At 43.2% G+C, this 17708-nt stretch overlaps 1 protein-coding gene across 1 annotated transcript in view; it reads left to right on the top strand.

Annotated features, from left to right (window-relative positions):
- The window catches only part of LOC128753383 (mastermind-like protein 3), a 78045-nt gene extending 62768 nt beyond the window's left edge, over positions 1-15277 (top strand). The window contains exons 4-6 of the mRNA XM_053855035.1: positions 5712-5972; positions 7568-7655; positions 11820-15277. Of these exons, the coding sequence (XP_053711010.1) occupies positions 5712-5972; positions 7568-7655; positions 11820-12877 (1407 nt within the window). The 3' untranslated portion in view covers positions 12878-15277. The remainder of the gene's footprint in view (positions 1-5711; positions 5973-7567; positions 7656-11819) is intronic.
- The last annotated feature ends 2431 nt before the right edge of the window (positions 15278-17708 follow it).

The raw sequence follows: 17708 nt of genomic DNA, 5'->3' as shown, positions 1-17708 counted from the left end.
AATAAATATAAATAGATGCATTTATCATCATTTTCTATCCTGTATACATTCAGTCCTGCATACACTAGTTTACCTTGTATCCCTTTAGTACTGTAAAATACTGTGATTGGAGGACCAGAACCAGATGTATTGTTATTATTATTATTGATAGTGGAAATATTTCACTCAACAAAGTTTGCTAAGGGTTATTATGCTTGAGTAATGGTTGATTTTCATGCTACAAATTGGTTGGACCTGGAGGTCAGTGTTGCTGTGGTCTTCTCATCATACATTCAACACTATGTTGTTGAGAAGTGTTCGTTGTCTTATGATGTTCATGTGTTCTATGAGAGAGACTGAATGCCCCTCCTCTGTCTGAGCTGTTCCAGATTGTACTTGCTGTGTAATATTCTAATTACTAAGTATTCTAAAATAATCCAAACAACATGGTGGCTGCGGTCGTCATCATGTCAGCCTCATGTCTAGTGAGTAGTGGGCTTGCGTATAGCCCTCCTCACCAGATCAGAGGAGTCTATGTGAATAGGTGGGGAGTGGAGGGAGTAAGATGGAGGGAGGATGGAAGAGAGGAGAATCAGATGGTGTGAAGATGTGAGGAGGGGGAGGGTGGGAGGGAAGAAGAAAGGGTGCCTGAAGCAACTGAAGAAGGAAAGATGGAGAGCAGAGGGGAGGAGAAAGCGAGAGACGATCATCCTGAGAATATGGCAGGAATGAAAGAGAGATGGAGAGAGGAGAAGAATGATAGCCTTACAGCAGCACCTAATGGCTTCTCTGGAGAGAGGGGGAGGGGGAAGAGAGGTAGGAAAGCCATAATGGGGGCCATTTTACAGATTTACACAGGGAGGGGGAGACAAAGAGAGGTTGAGGTTGCATGATCATGCGCTGAAGACGGAGCAAAGCAGAAAGCAGTCAGGATAAATAGAAGGAGTGAGTGGGGGGGGGATGAGGAATGAGATGGGGACACATCATGGCTTTAACTGAACAACAGCCAGAATAAAGATGGATAAATGAGGATGCAGAGAGAAGAACGTGGAATGGGAAACGATGTAAAAAGAAAACATGGAGATGGAGGTGAAGTGCAGGGGGAGGTAAAGGAGGGACTGAAGTTGAGATGATGTATCAGTTAACAAAAAAGAGATTAGGTGAGACAGAAGGTTGTTGGTACATGGTGCATTCGACAAGGGCTGTGTGATGTCAAAAAGGCAGTTTCCAGTCACCAACAAGTCAACAAGGGTAGGTGATGAGAGGACCGACGTATGTCCATCAGTTAACGGCTGTGTAATTGCACTGAAAACCGTTATGAATAATTCAAATCCTCTTGATATTTCTTGATACGCAATAACCAGACACTTGACACATATGCAGGAGCAGTGGTTTGTGTATGCCTGTGCGGCACACAATAGTCGCCATTGTCGCCCTCCTGCTGCACACGACAGACTTAGGTACCACTTTTAAAAATGTATTTTATTGCATCATGTCCATCACATCAATGAACACACGCACACATAGAGTTAGAACCTGTGCTCACTTCCATCACACAACCGCATCAATCTGTCTGTGTCTTTAAGGTTTCCATGGTGACTGTTTCCAAGGTGATATGCTGTACCACTGGTCTTTCTCTGTGTGCTCTGTCCCTGCTCACCCTCCCTGACCGCTTGTGATCTCATCCTGTTGCTGCTCTTCCTCCTCCTCATTCTTGCTCTGTCCTCTGCTCGCCGTCTTTTAGTCCGTCCCCAACAAGGAAATTGCAGACTGGAACCAGCAACTGCTCATCTTCCTCAGATGGATCACTGCATCAATTGTCTAAAAATAATCAAGGGTTTACAACATGGATAGCATTTGATTCTTTTGCAGTGTATATGTTGTCTGTGCTCAAAGATTAAATATGCAGTTCAAATGATAGCTGTTCGTTTGGCCTCCTGCCAAGGAATCAGCAAATCTGTTATTTTCATGCTTTTGGCAATAAACAGAATATCATTTGGAAATACATGAAAATATACAATGTTTGTGCATTTACTGAGTCAGGTTTTTGTTTTGTTGCCAGTTCTTTTACCTTCACATTTTTCAAATATTTCATTTATCTTGTTTATTGACCCATCATCATGTTCAACTGTGATTGTCAAATCAAACAACAGGCGATATGCCAAGTTTTTTTGTTTCTTTTTTTCTAGAGTTGAATCTTGCTTCCAAATTCAAAGGGAAATCGCTGTCTCTACCGTTGTTATTCATTTTGTGAATTCTACATGTGTTGCAACGTGGTTCTGAGAGTGTGAACTGTGAAGTCAGAGACTGCCGTTAGTGGGTGGCCTCTGGTGTGTGCGTGTGTGTGTGTGTGCGTGTGTGTGTGTGTGTGTGTGTGTGAGAGAGAGAGAGAGAGAGAGAGAGAGAGAGATTGGTTGGGAAGAGCTCTCATGCTGCAGGGATTCATTTACTTCAATTGATCCTCCCCTGCATGCCCTCATGGATCTCAGTGCTCAACTGCCTGGCATTCACCTGGTTCACTGGGTAGTTAAAGGAGAGTCCCCGGAGACCCTGTTAACCCACTTCTAAGTGAGGATATTCCTCTCTGTGTAAATGTTTCCGCGGTTTGTGTGTGTTTCGAGGGGGAAAAGGGAAATAGAAACAGGAATAGGCTAGTTAGGCTTAAGAGCAGAAAGATGATCAATTCCGACAGTTTAAATATAATGCTCTTCTGGGAGCAACCGGGAGTGAGGGCATGTTTCTGGAGGAGGTCTTAGCTTTGCTGATATTGGAGATGGAAAGCTCAAACTTCAGCAGGTGCCTCACAGTTCTGTCCTTCTGTCATGTTCTTCTTATTGAGTTATGAGTTACCCATTAAGATGTCAAGCTTGCTGACCACATTAGTATGCAGTATTGTGTTCTGCTTGCAATTGGTGGAAGTTTTTTTTTTTTTTTTTTTTTGTTATATACACAGTCCGAAATAAGGTTGACTGAAGGACACTCTGCAGTGACTTAAATAGAAGAGTTCACATTAATTTATTGTTTTGGTACCAAAATGATGTTGCCACCCAACACGTTTTTGTGCTTATATATTTGGGATGACCCGAAAATCTGAATTTTTGGTCAAAAATGACCCGAAAGTGCATTTTCCTTTTTCTGAAAGATTTTAAGCACTGAAACAATATGGCCAAATGAAGTGCTGCTTGCGTGCGATTGTCTGATCAGGCTTCTTCATCATGTGTGATAAGGACATCGCTGGACAGTGCAATCTTTTCCTTCTCATTTTCTCTGACTTTTCAACTTTTCTTTTTCTTCATTTAAACATCACTGACAAATATGTGTTCTCCACTCAGTGCTGTCTCAGAGTCTGAGCCTTCTGTTCATAGCCAGCACGCGTTTATAGTGAGCTTGCATTTATTCTTCCCACAGTGCGCTATAATGCAATGACATAATAGTTATTTTAGAATTTTGGTATTCAGCCATCTCGTTTTCGGCTAAGAATTTTCATTTTGGTGTGTCCCCAATCATAAAAAAATATGGATAAAGAAATTTCACACAAGACATTACGGCGTGCCTCCTTAATCGCTAGATGTGGAAGGAAGGTAATGGCGGACATGAAGGATGCCAGCAGAGTTTGCATCAGGTAGATTATTAGCATATTTTCCTTACTCGGGTAAGGAAAATGATTTTTCTCTGACTTGAGTCCTTGATTTAATGTAACGTTTCTAGACAAACGACGTGGGCTTGAAGGTCAGGGACAAATATTTCTGACCCCATGTATCCCTGTTCTCTACCTATAATTAATCGATCAACTTCCTCCTTGTCCCAGACTGTGGTCAAGCCTCAAGGTGCACAGCAGGCTCAAGCATCCAGCTTTGGGTTTGACCAGTTAAATTCAAGTGTTGATTTCATGAAAATATTTTTCAAATTACACCCCAGCTTCACCTGTATCTTCAGTGTCATGAACCAGTAAACCACATGCACCTCTCTGACTATGCTTCAACATGTGTGTAGACTGGTTCTCTGTTGCAGTGGATGTGCATCTCCATCCATCCCAGTTCCCCTCTGCTCATACAGTGACGTCCTTCTCTTTCACGAGTGGGTGACAGATGTGATTCTCTCCGAGAGCACAGACAGCACACGTTCTGCTGCAGGGCGCCTCTGCGCTAACAGACTGGAGTGTTTGTGGATGATGTGCTGTTATATTACACTTATTGATGTTCATAGTGTTGTGTGGCACATGTCACTCGGCTCCATTTCAGTGTTTGAGTTGGTGGTTTTCTTTACACACACATCTTAGCTCTCCTTGTTTCATGTAATTCCTGTCCTCTCAGAAGCTGTCTGCGGTTCTATTAGCATCCACCAACAAACAGCGTGTGACCCACTTTTGTGATCTCTGTCAAAAACCATGGGTTTCTGGACAAGAAACTGGAGGCTTTGCTGGTCACAACACCATACAGATTTTAAGAAAAGCAGAAGAATAACATCAGTCATTGGAACATATGTTGATTTCGGTTGCATTGTCCTGTAGGTGGCCAACGCTGCATCTAGTACAGTTCATCCAAATGCCATCTGCTCCCGGTAGCATTAAGTTTTGCCACGGTATCCCACATCACCCCTTCTTTTAAGTTTCTTTGTCACCCTTCTACTTCCTCACTTTCTTTTTATGTGCTTTTCCTTCATTTATTTGCCCCTTTTGAGCCACACGGACATGTTGCCACATTTGTCTTCCATCCAAAGACAGATTTCACTCAGATTATTGTCATTGTGCTGCATATCTTTCACAGTTTGTTGAGCATCCACCTCACAAAATCCTCTCCACTTCGAATCTCGAAATGCTCCTTTCCTGTCCGTGCGGTGGACGCCCATGAGGCGGAGGAGTGCAAGGAAGAGGTAGTGAGCGAGGAAGTGGGAGAGATCGTAGATCAGAACGTCATGATTGAGCCATCTGCTGAGAGGAGGCTGTGAGACACACGCGCATACACATGCTCACAGATCACCACTGCCACCCGTTGGTCACTTCTTAACACTGCGTTTTGCCTCTCTGCCAGCTGTCAGGAATGCTGCAGACTTCGTAGCTGTAGGCATCGATCCGTCTGGTGGATTTTCTCCAGCTGTAAGCCTCTGCTTTCTTAGAAGAATGGAGCCTCCAATATCAAGGCTCTTTGTACAGCATTAAATAGATACTGTTGAAATAAACCTCTTCTCACACTTTGTGGTACATAATTCACTCACCAGCACAACAAAAATATGCTCGTCAGATAGTATCCTAACAACCTTCCTCCATCCTACCTGACTTGCTTGATTGTCTTTTCGATGTCCACATTCATTCACCTGCCATTCCTTAATGCTTCCTTCTTATTGGCCGGGGTGTAAGCTGTGTCCTATTGGAGCATGGCGAAGTGCACTTTAAATGCTAATGAGGAGGTAATGTATGCAGCCAGGACCCGGCTGAATCAGCTAGGTCTTTGCCGGCCTCTGTAGCAGTGACACCCAGGAACACTTTTTCTGTGGATTAGATGTAAACATGGGCTTTGTGATTAGTGGTCTTCCAATTTGTTAGAGATGATTATCAGAGATGAACTATAATAGCTGCAATAAATATTTATGTGTGAGTGTTTTCCTCTCTCTGCTGATGATTGATGGCGGACAGAGCCCACTTTTTTGGTTTATCACTTCATAGTGGGGTTGTATTCATGTGTAGCTGCTCCATCATTAATCCGCCTCATTGCTGGTTTGTGTCTCATGAACAGGAACAAGGTGTGGGTGGAATTTCAAGACCACCAGGAGCCATTCCACCACCACACCCCGGAGGCAGTGTTGCATCTGGAGTGGGGCCTAATCAAGGATCAGGACCACCGCCGGGGTATGTGGGTAACCAGCAGCAGGCAGCCATGATGAAACAAATGATGGTGATGGAGCAGGAGAAAAGAGTGCAGATGCACATGATGGAACAGCAGAAGCAACAGCTTTTCAGGGAGCAGAGGCAACAGCAGCAGCTTCTGGCCGAGCAGGTGAGTATCAGTGCCCACCTCATCCTCTCCTCTAGCCGTCTCTGTCTGGTCATGTAATCACCAGCAGCAGCCTGTTCTCCATTTCTCTGTGTGTCACAGAGAGAACAAGTTGCATTGATAAAGTGATGGTCCTTTCAATTTCCATCTCTGTGAAAAAAAACACATCCTGACTTTTGATAATGACCTCAATGCTCATTACGTTGCCCGTAGGATATCTTTATTACTATTTTATAAGCAGAATTAGAATTAGAATTTTAGAATGTTTTTGACCAGACTCAGTTCTTGGGACTGTCCAACTATTCAAGACTATTACGTTGGACATTTGTCCCCAAAGCATCTTCATAAGCGCACCCTTTTTCTGAAAAGCTTGTGAACACTCCTTTGTGAGAGCTTTGAAATAACATTGGCTAGTATGAGTGATGGATGATTTTGTCTCTCAAACTGATGTTTTTGCCAGTGATTTTAATGATACAAAAATTGTAACTGTAAGTAATAATGATATCATTGCCAAAAGTAGAAATTGGTTTTTGGCTGCTTTTCAAATACACTGGTTCATTTGGACTGATCTCTTGTGCCTTTGTGCCTTCTACTTTCTGTGAGTTTGGAGATTTGTTGCTTGTAAACTGAAATTAGAAACTAGTATTTTCATTAAAATGTGTTTGAGTTGAATTGAACCTGAAGTGTTAATGTGGCATGATATCTTAATAAAGCCCATGGCAGGAGGGTCCTATGCCAGGAGACCAGCATACTTGGTTGAGTTGTACTATGCTGACTCCATCATTAACACGACCAGTGATGTGCGCGTTCTACGCGGGAAACGAAAACTGTGACATTAACAGCGCAAACCATTTACACAAATTCCAACCAAACGTTCTGTCCCGTGAGGAATTGTAGAGCTTGCTGGATATTTAGACGTAGACAGCACCCAGGAGCAGCTGGACAAGACACATAAGCCGAATGCCTTAAGTTTTGTTCCAGACCTAACTCAGGGTTAGAACATAAGGCTTTGTTGACTCCATGCACTCAAGACTTTTGATTCAAACTGATGCTACTGTAGCTACTGTGTCTGTGATGTCCATCTAGATCCCTATACACCTAAGACATCTGACGCATGTTATTCAACTGTGACATACGCTTCATCTTGTTCTATGTAAACATCTGGTTCCACATTTAATATTACGAATGATGTCTTGAGTCTAGTTCAATTAGAGGTCTAGAACTTCTCAGTAGCATATTTAATGCTAAAAGTGGATGTATGGCTTTCAGCGATGCACCATCATTCTGTGCTGTTGTTGAATGCCAAATTCTCCTTATAACATACTGTACATACTCAACAGCATTCCTTATGAGTGTCATTTTGAAATGGTCCTACATTAATGATGCATCTTCCCCTACTGCTCCATCCATGTATGGTTAACATGTGTTGCAACTGACTGTATTTGTTGCAGTCTTCTAAATTCACACCTTATTTGTGTGTGACTTTTGTGGTGGTGAATAAATGGTCACCTGTCGCTGTGTTTGCTTGTGTTTTTGTTCAGCTGATGTTTGTCCACTTCCTTCATATTGATTGTATGTGATTCTGTGTTTGTATGTAGCTGCAACAGCAGCAGCAGCAGCAGCATCTACCAAGACAGATGAGCCAGGGCCAGAGGAACCCTTACCCTCAAGTCAATCAATTCCAAGGTAACTTGTATATACATATTCACCGTTTATCTTTGTTGAGTGTTTTTGCTTTAAAGACAGAAATCATGACTATTTAATAATCTATATTTCTAGTTACTACTTTACCAGGGATGCACCAAAATGAAAATTCTTGGTCGAAAGTGAAAAACGAAAATTAGGCGACGAAGGCCAAGAACTGAAAACCGAAACACCAAATGAAGATTGCATTTATGGCTGTGATCATTGCATTCCAGCCACATTTAGTCAAGTAATAAATAGTCAATCATAATAGATTCTGAAAACATTCATGTGGCACTGACACAACACACTTCAAACAATATGCGATATAAAATTAAATTAAATTCAAAACAAAGCATTTTGTTGTCAAGCCGTAACCCAGTCATGAATGATGAACGTTTAACATTACAGAGATGTTCTCTCATAAAAACACTAAGTGCGTTTAAGTCACCTGCATTTTAACATTTACTGACTACACTAAAGAGCATCACAACGAGTACAAATGTAGTGACATGACTGTCACGTTTGCTATTAGCGCTATATGCAGTCCAGACCACAGAGGATTTCCATCATGTAAAAATTGCAATGTAGAGAAATGCTTTGCAAATAGTAATGTCAGCTTTACACATACCTCGATTGGTCGGATTTTCTCAGAAAGACCATCACGCCGCAGACATGTACAGAGGGTTGCACCCATTAGCCGTGGTTTTGCTTGCGTTATGATAACATACAATTTTGTCCAAAAACTTTCTGGGGCCAAATTTTCGGTGGGTCCCTAGTTATGTTATATTGAGGGTTTCACCTCATAGAAGTGGCGTCTTTTTTCTTCATAGTAGAGGGAAAGAACTATAAACCCTTTGGGCGCCAGAGTTTTTCATTAAAGCATTTAACATTGGTATCACAAAAGGTTGTAGCTTAAATGGTTACGGACATAGGCATTTGCTAAATGACCTTGAGCAGAATTAATGTTCTCTGCTGAGAAGACACATCAAAATGTACCACCCAATGCAATGTAAATGGGCATGATAATTGATAGGGAATGATATGCAATATAAATAGTGAGGTAGTAATGCTAGTATGACCGTGACATGATCAGATTTTTTTTTTAATTTAGGGAAGAGAAGGGAAAGCTCTCATATATGCTGAGTAGTTGTCTATGATTAGTGCAACTCCAAACATCGGCATGGAGTAAACAGTGCCTTGTTATAAAATGGAGGTGATGGATTAGAGAGGGATTAGATTAGATGAATGATGAAGGAGGGTGGACAGATGGAGCGAGAAGGAGAAGAACAGGGTGAGAAGGGATGGCTCTGATCTGACCTGCATGTCTCTGGGTCATGGAGACATACAGGTCATGAAGAGGTGGCAGTCTGCAACCGATCTCAGCAGAATGCAACAATGTGCTGTAGTCTGCCCTTACCTCTGTAGGTGGCGCTATTGTACCACACGGTGATAGAGACGGTGAGGCTATAAGGGATGTCTGTGTAGAACTGCAACAGCATCTTAGTCGACAGTTGCAGTTTCCTCAGCTGCTGCAGGAAAAACTTTCTCTGCTGGGCCTTCTTGATGAAGGAGTTGATGGTCAGCTCCCATTTGAGGTCCTTAGTGATGGAGGTTCCCAGGAAGTGGAAAGAGTCCACAAGGGAAATGGGCGACTCAGCCATCATGAAGGGGTATGGAGGAACTCTGACTCTCCTGAAGTCCACAATCATCTTCACAGTCTTTTGTGCATTCAGCTCCAGGTTGTTGTGGCTGCACCAGGACACCTGTCGTTCCACCTCCTTCCTGTAAGCTGACTCATCTCCATCTGAGATGAGCCCAATGATGGTGGTGTCGTCCACAAACTTGATCATCTTTACGGACTGGTGTCAAGAGGTGCAGCAGTTGGTTTACATCGAGAAGAGCCATGGAGAGAGAACAGTAGAAGAAGTAGAATAGAAGTTTTCGCCTTTTATTGCTCAGCCATCTGACACAGTTCTCTATTGGATGGAAACCTGGGCTGTTCTCTTGAGGTTTCTACCCGGAAGAGGCGGCTTTTCCTTGCCACGGTTCCGTTGTCATTTGCCTCTGAGGCTGCATGATTACCTGAATAGAGAAGTGGTGTGCAGCTTCAGTATTATCATGTTTATATTACCAGTCCATCCACAACTATCTACTGTAAATAATCCTATGCATACTATTGTGGAAAATGACTCTTGGACTTATGTGGACCCTTCACAGGCTGTTTAAACCATATGCGTCACTGTTTTGGGTTGGGAAGTCAACACTTATGTTTGTAAAGGGTTAAAATCAAACAAAGAAAGAGAGAAGCCTTTTATTTCTGCTCCCCCTCTTGTTCAATGCACACATCTTTTCGATTTATTCAGACTCCACTTTCTAACCTCAATGAGTGGCTCAAAATGATCTGGAACATGGGATCTAACAGATAAACTCTATCAAAATTAAACTGTAGCTGTTATATCACTAGATAACGCATTGAATCACACATATATTGCATGACATTGTTTCATGCCTTCCTCCCTGTTGGGTCCTAACCAAGAGAACAGGAGACATCCCATACATTACTAATCTTCAAACCACGTCCTCTCATGTCAGATATCTGCTCTCTGATTTTGTTCAGTCTCCCACTTTCTCGCTCTCTGGTAGGAAAAAAGATTTTTCCTTCTCGGCCTGTTACCATGGCAACTTGTCTGTCCTGGATCCTCCAGAGTTTTGGTGAAGTCAGAGAGATAGATGAGCAGAGGGAACGAGGGAGGGAAGGGGTCTGAGGGGAAGATACATTGAGTGCAAGAGTGAGTGTGAAAGGTAGATGAAATAATGGAGGGCAATATACAAGAGAAAGACTATCTATCAACTATCAAGTCAATTTGTTATGAGCTCCTGCTCCATGTTTACTTTTTACATGTCTGTAGTCCTGAAAATTATGAAAATGATTTACAAATACTAGTTGACCACAACAGAACCCAACTGCAGGGGCCCCAGCCAGGCAGGAGCTGGGCATAGAGTTGGTTCCCATGTCCCTAGTCAATGCCTACTCTGTTGCTCCACTTATCTGGACCTAGATGTTGTTTTAGCCAGGCTCGTGATTCCAGCGTTGCCACAATTATGACCCCACTTACTGAATGGACTGAATGGATCAGAGTAATCTTTCGAGATTCATGCAGCAGCGTCAGGTAACAGGCAGAGTATGGAGAGTGTGTGCAACTATCGGCTGGACATGAACCCCTCCATCAAAAGCAGCTATGCCACACTACTGACTGGTGGCCGGTTACAACATGGGTCACTTCAATTCTAGTCAATGATGATGTTTCCCCTTAGTATACTCACTCTAAAATGGTCCACAAGCGGTGTGCCACAGTTCAGCGCCAAAAAATATGCAGCATTTGTGTGTTTTCCACCAACAGCTTGGAGACCACGTCAAACTAGGCTAGAGAGGATCATTCAGGCCAGAATGGAAAGTGGAGGGGATGCAGTGTATCATCTTACTCTGAAACATTAAAAATACAATATCCCTTGCTACTTGACACCAAGGAACGACAACAAGGAAAGTAGTAAAATAAAGCTCATGCATGTGAGGCGTGGGTCGGACAGTCCGAGTAAACTGCTGCTGGTGGTCATTGGTGGAACACATCAATGCCACAACGTTATTTCATCATACTCTCTCACACACCTCACACAGCTCTGCTACACAGCCACACTTGCATACATGCCAACACAATACATCTACATTCTGTAGTAAACACACAATCCTCCTGTGAACTGGAGAGTCTAGCTGCTGCAAAGCTACTTTGCTGCAGCTTCTGGTGTTACAGGTTGCTCGGAAGCATGTATCACAGCAGTGCTTTGGTGGTTCTGTGGCATCAAAATACTGTGTCGCTGAACCTACATGCCTTTAATTTGGTCTGAGCATATTGACAGAGTGGGCCATTTGTAATGTCATGTCGACCGTCTACAGTGAATGTCAGGTCTTCTCAGTGATTTCAAGTATACTATGGCCTCTAATGTTTGCAGGGTGACACAGAGATGAGGAGCAGTCTGTCAGGTGTATTTTTACCAGGAGTCCAAATATCCTACAACTGTCATTCCTGAAGACCCCATTGTTCCAAAACTTTAAACTTTAAACAATGTTTCAGTGTTCAATGTTCTGACTTGTGTTGCTCTCTCCAGGTCCTCCACAAGATCTCGCCACAAGGAGCCAGGCACTCCAGACCATTCGGGCTGCTCGTCTGCTCCAACAGCAGCAGCAGCAGAACCAGCAGCAAATGGTCCAGATGAATTCTGTCCAGGGCCAGGGAGGCTCAGTAGGACCCCAAAATGATATGGGCCTCCCCTACGGTAACCAGGGGGGCAATCAGGGTTCTCTCTATGGGCTCAACCCCTCCATGAGCCATATGATCCACCAGCAGCAGCACCAGAGCCAAAGTGTCCAAGCCTCGATTGGTCTTCCACCACAACAGAACCCTACTGCAGGGCCCCCCAGGCAGGCAGGAGCGGGGCATGGAGTTGGAGGTTTGCCAGGAGGTCCTAGCAGTGGCGGAGCCGGAGGCTATGGTGGGCAGGGGATGCTGATGAACACTTTAAATCCGCAGCCCCTGAAAGGACCACAGAATGCCAAAGCCCAGGCACAAAGGCTACAGAGCATGCTAGGAGCTGGAGCAGGTGGAAGTGGGATGGGTCCTGGGGGCTGGCCCCAGCAGCAGGCCATTGGAGGAGCAGTTGGAAGGACTACAGGGGGATCTGGAGGAGACATGGTGGGCTTCAGTTCAGCACAAGGTTACGGAATGCAGCCTGGCCAGCCTCCACGAATGACCAAGCAACATTTCCAGGGACAGGGAATGGGTCAAGGGATAGACCCAAGGATGGGGAACCCTTCTGCAGGTATGGGTGGCCCAATGCTAGCCCCTCACATGACTAGTCAGCCAAGGACCAACCAACCACGACCGATGGTCATGAACCAAGGGGTGATGGGCCAGGGCATGAGTGGGATGGCAGGTTTGGCGCCTGGGATAGGAGCAGGAGGAGGACCAAGCGGACCATACGGACCAGGGGCTGTTGGGGTAGGCAGCCAGACACAGGGCTACCAAAGGACAGCCAATCAGGACATGTCTTCATATGGGTATGGGGGCACGCCCTCTGGGGGAGGAGCCTTTGGATTGGCAGATGGATCAGGGGTGGAGCTGGACTCAAATGATGGTTGGATGGATGAGTTTTTCCCAAACCAATAGCCAACAAGAAACTGGACGCACGTTTATACTGGAGGAATTTCAAACAATCGAATGAAGGGGGCATGTTATACAAAACATGAGCAAGATTTCGAAGGTTATCTGTTTTATGTGTGATATCTGCACTCTGATATCGTGTCTTGTGTGCATTAATGAATGACAACCCAACCCCGCCCCAAACCTAACATAATCAAAATATTCATGTTGGAATTTTGTTTTCGTCTGACTGACACAAGACTCTAGACTCTCTGCTGTTTGTGTCTTTCACTGTCACCTGTAATGTGGTTCTCTGTATTCTGCTTCCTTCATTCTTTCTTGGTCCAGAGACTTGTCACGCACTCCCAACGCTCTTGTTTAAATTTTCCACCTCGCTACAAAGCAGACAGTTATCTGTCGCCACCAAGGAAAGAACTTGTCACTCTCTAACTCCTGCTGGAAGCTACTGACTTGTTTAGTGAGGTGTGACGGGAGGGCGGAGTCCATTTCCATACTGAGGTTGTAATGACAGACAAGCACCAAATGTGTCAGAAAGTGAATGGACTGCGGAAGATATACACACACAAACACGTTTGTCTTCCTATCTTAGTGAGGACCATCACTGACATTATGCTTTCCCCGGCCTCTCACCCTAAACCTAATCATCTAAAACAAATAGTAAAACGTGACCTTAACTCTTAAAACCCAATTATAATAACCTAGCTATTTTGTAGTTTTAACCCTCAAAAGGAGGCATAACTAAGTGAGCCCAAAATGTCCTCACTTTGCAGAAATGTTCAAACTCATACAGGTTCTCACAAAGATAGAAGAACAAGAACACACACACACACAGCCAACAGAAGCCTGAGCTAATTTAACATTCAATCCACCACAGGTATGAAAAATGGCATCTTAAATGCCAGAGGGTCACAAAGCTGAATGCTCACTGAATGTATCTAACACCACAAGTGACTTCTATTTCCTAAACTCATTGAAAGCCCACACATTTCTGCCTTTTTTAATTGCAGAACATAGCTGCACTCATGTCTCGTCAATGAAAAACATAAAAAGTGCTGTCTGTTAGTTTGTGTTGTCCTCGACTGTGGTGACTGCTGCGCTACCATCACTCCCAACTGTGACCTTGTCCACCACTTGACTTTGAAAATCAACCACTGTTTGACCATCAGTGTTCTGGATCACATCTATCAAAATAAACCACTGCTTCCAATGAATACCCTCCTCTTTGTCAGTGTCCTGCACATGTGTGTGAGCTACTCGCCTGGATCACTGGAGGATGACAGAGCTTGTACTCACCTGAAAGAGCATTTGGTGGATGAACAAACCAAAACTGCCTTCTTCTCTGTAAACTAGGCTCTTGTCTCCATATAGTCGTTGGTGTTCTACAATCCAGCCCTTTAACGCTCACATGTCATGCCTGTAGTCCTGTGCGCATAGCTGTCTTCAGTAGCACCCACCAGTGAGCTTCTGTGGTTACACCTTTGTCTTTGGGGTAACAGATCTGTTGTTTCTTTGAGAATTTTTGAGTTCAGCTGCAAGGCATTGGTCGGGGCATGATGCTGGGAACAGACCTTGCTTTTTTGACACACTTTAAGGAGGTCAGTTAGGAGAAAGTGTCTATGTCCATGCTTCTTTGAAGTCAAAGCTATCCTCTCATCCCCTCTTGTACTGGGACCAAGTCTGTAGACATTTCTAACAAAACAGAAAAAAAAAACTTGTTGATGTTCTTTGTTTTATTTTAACTGTTTTTTTTAACTGGTGCTGACATATATGTGACTATGAGAAGAGTATATAAAGATAATGGCTATTTGTACATATGTTTTTACAGGTTTAAATACATCAGATAATACAGTCTCTACTCTGTAAAGAATTTACTGTTTGTTGAAAAATAGAGTATTTTTATTTTTTAAGTTTTTCTGTTTCTCTTTTAACCCATCTGAGCTATGTCATTGCACTTCAGACAATGTCTTACTACTAATTTGTATCGTAAAATCTCTGTTTTTTCTGTTTTGTTTTCTAGTTTTTAATTGGCCTCTGTTCTTAACCAGTGCTTATTTCTTTTCATTCTGTACAGAATCCAGAAATGTCAACAAAAGAAGCTGGGTTTTTTTGTTTTTCAAACAGATACAATAAAGAGAGCGTTTTCTTGCTGATCATTTAAAATGTGAATTTGTGATTTTTTTTTTTTATTTGAACTTTACAGTCATTGAATTTAAGGTTGTGTCCACGCTTCAAATACAGAAGTCCTTGTTGAAACAAGTGTTACAATGGGAGCCAACAAAAAAAATCAGAACATAAAAAAGTCAACCATTGCTGTAAAAATATATACCATTGTCAAACTGCTGGAGATTTTGGGGCTGTTGTTTGAATTTCTGAACAATGCAGAAACACATGAGGCAGTGGTGTGTGTCAGGAATGATGTACCTGGATACTGTACAACTGGTTGTCCACTATTCATTATATGGGACATGAAATCCCATTTCCTGTCTTCCTCATGGACAGAGCTACTAGTGCTGTCCTCTGTGGTGTTGACTGCTTATGTTAAATCTCATTTCCTCACATCAGTGTTTTAATGGCTTCTCTTGGAAGTGGCCTAATAAAGGTACGTGGGAATTGACATGCTACAAATAGTAGAAAAAGATGACAAAAACCGAAACCATCTGAAAATTTCCCAGAAGCTACATTGAAGCTGGGGTATTACTCAACGGGAAAAGAAATCAGTTTTTTTTTTTTTTTTTTTTTACAAAGGTGCAAATGGCAACCAGTCTCAAGATTTTAGATGTAGAAAATAGATCAGTTTTGCCCCCCGTTCCTTCCCCTATAGATTGTGACCTGATGAAATAATCAGGAGAATTTCAATTCAAATAAACACATAAGCCTCTAAAGATACATCCTTGGCCCTTGTGTCCAATGTGAACGATCAATCCTTTACTAAACATGGGACAAATGATGTGAGACTGTTCCGGTGGATGTGGCATTGAAACAGTTCAACAAAAGACCGTCTAATTAGTCATCTGTTGTAGGTTACTTGGCCACTTCCTCATCGTGGTTATTGTGCCAGCAATAGACACCTGCTTGTTTGTTTGTTTGTTTGTTTGTTTCAATTTTTAATGGGTTTTGTTTGGCAGCGTAGTCTTCATGGAGCATTCCATTCAAAAACAACCGAAAACCTTAAACAACCTTTCTTAGTACTCATTCAGAGAAACTGGGACCCAGCCTGCTGAAGAGCCCCATGCAGCTCTAGAGCCTCGGGATATACACCCACAGCTCATCAGCCATGCCAACATATATTTCCAAAACATACCTTTTTCCTGTGCAAGCCACACCCTCCTCTCTTCCTCGCCCCCACTGTCACTACACACTCATGACATTGACAAATGGAGACGAACAATGACAACATCATTACTCATGTTTAGCAGAGACAGGACACAGAGAGCAGAGGACTAAGGGCAGTAAAAGGTGGAGCACAGTGGAGGTACGATTCCCTCCAGCCTAAGCCTCACTATCTCCTCTGTGTGGCTGATGAAGTCTTCATCACTGGAGTGGTGGAAGTACAACTCATGGCAGTTGCTGAGACTGAAAATCATTGCTTTTGTCCACAGATCTAATCATAGCTGAGTAGCCGCAGGCCTGCCACGAGCTGCCCATTCTTCCTTTCCAAATCAACCGCTGACTTCAATAAATCACTCATTGTTTTGAATGCCAAGCTTTCAGACACTTTCCCTCACAAGGTGGTTTGTTAGGGGGCTAACTAAACACATTCTCACTGCTTTGGTTCACCAGTCTCATTGACTTACGGGATTACTACTACCACTTACTTACGACCACGGCTTTTATTGTATTGTATTGTGTTTTCATGAGTCATGGAACTCAACAAAATGCTCCACAGTTGGTTGAAATCCTAACAAGAATTTTGGTAAGAATTTAATGTTTGGAAAGATTAAGAATTGATTCTGTTTTGAGCAAATAGTTCTCCCACAGTTGATGCATCGGATGCAAAGTCAGTTTTTTTTTTATTTTTACTGCATGGTCACAGTTTCATTCACGACTCCTGGCAAACTCAGACTTCATACACTGCTTCCTCCCCTTAAATGTGTGCACCTGTTGTGCAGTACACAGATTTAAAACAATATTAATGAATGAGACTTTAAGAGAAACTCACAGGAGCATGGTGTGGTGATCCATTTCTGCCAGTACTGCAGATGACCATGAATGAAGTTCCTGTGGGAAACATGAGTAAGCAGGGGATGGATGTTCAAACGTGAGCAGGAATTTTAACCTCCAGTGAAACCCAAGAGCTAAGCAAGTCATTTTGTCATCTGCTCTTTAACTTGATGGGAAGACTCAGACACACTTGAATGTGTAGATCTGGGGCCAGATGACTCTCCTGAGCATGTGGGATCGTGTCTCGGATTATTTGGGATGAAGGACAGGGATGTGCAGCAGCTCAGCACACTGCCGGTGCTGCCACTTGTCCTACTGAGTGTGTCTCACCATGTAGCCAAGCATTCACAGACACACACCGTCCTCCTCACACACTTCAGAGTCGTGACTGTGGCACGAATCAACGCATCACAGGTAGAGGATGACAAGACTCCATCCAGTCTGACTGGCTCTCTGGTAACCATGTAGTGGGCTGTCATGGGTTCCAATCCCTGGATAGGAAGCAATGAACCCATAAATTCGCCTATTTTAAGTTGACTTTGATGAAATGTCAAACAAAATGACCGTGCCAGTCCGCAGTTATGGCGCCCTCTAATGGGAGTTGAATGATTTGAAAACAGTCCAAGTACCGAGCGAGATGATGGTCATGCTGTTGAAAATTAATCTTCTGTTCGGA

The sequence above is a fragment of the Synchiropus splendidus genome, chromosome 2, assembly GCF_027744825.2.
Source record: "Synchiropus splendidus isolate RoL2022-P1 chromosome 2, RoL_Sspl_1.0, whole genome shotgun sequence".
Lineage (NCBI taxonomy): Eukaryota > Metazoa > Chordata > Actinopteri > Syngnathiformes > Callionymidae > Synchiropus > Synchiropus splendidus.
The sequence above is the reverse complement of the archived record's forward strand: the minus strand, read 5'-3'. Positions and strand labels throughout refer to the sequence as shown.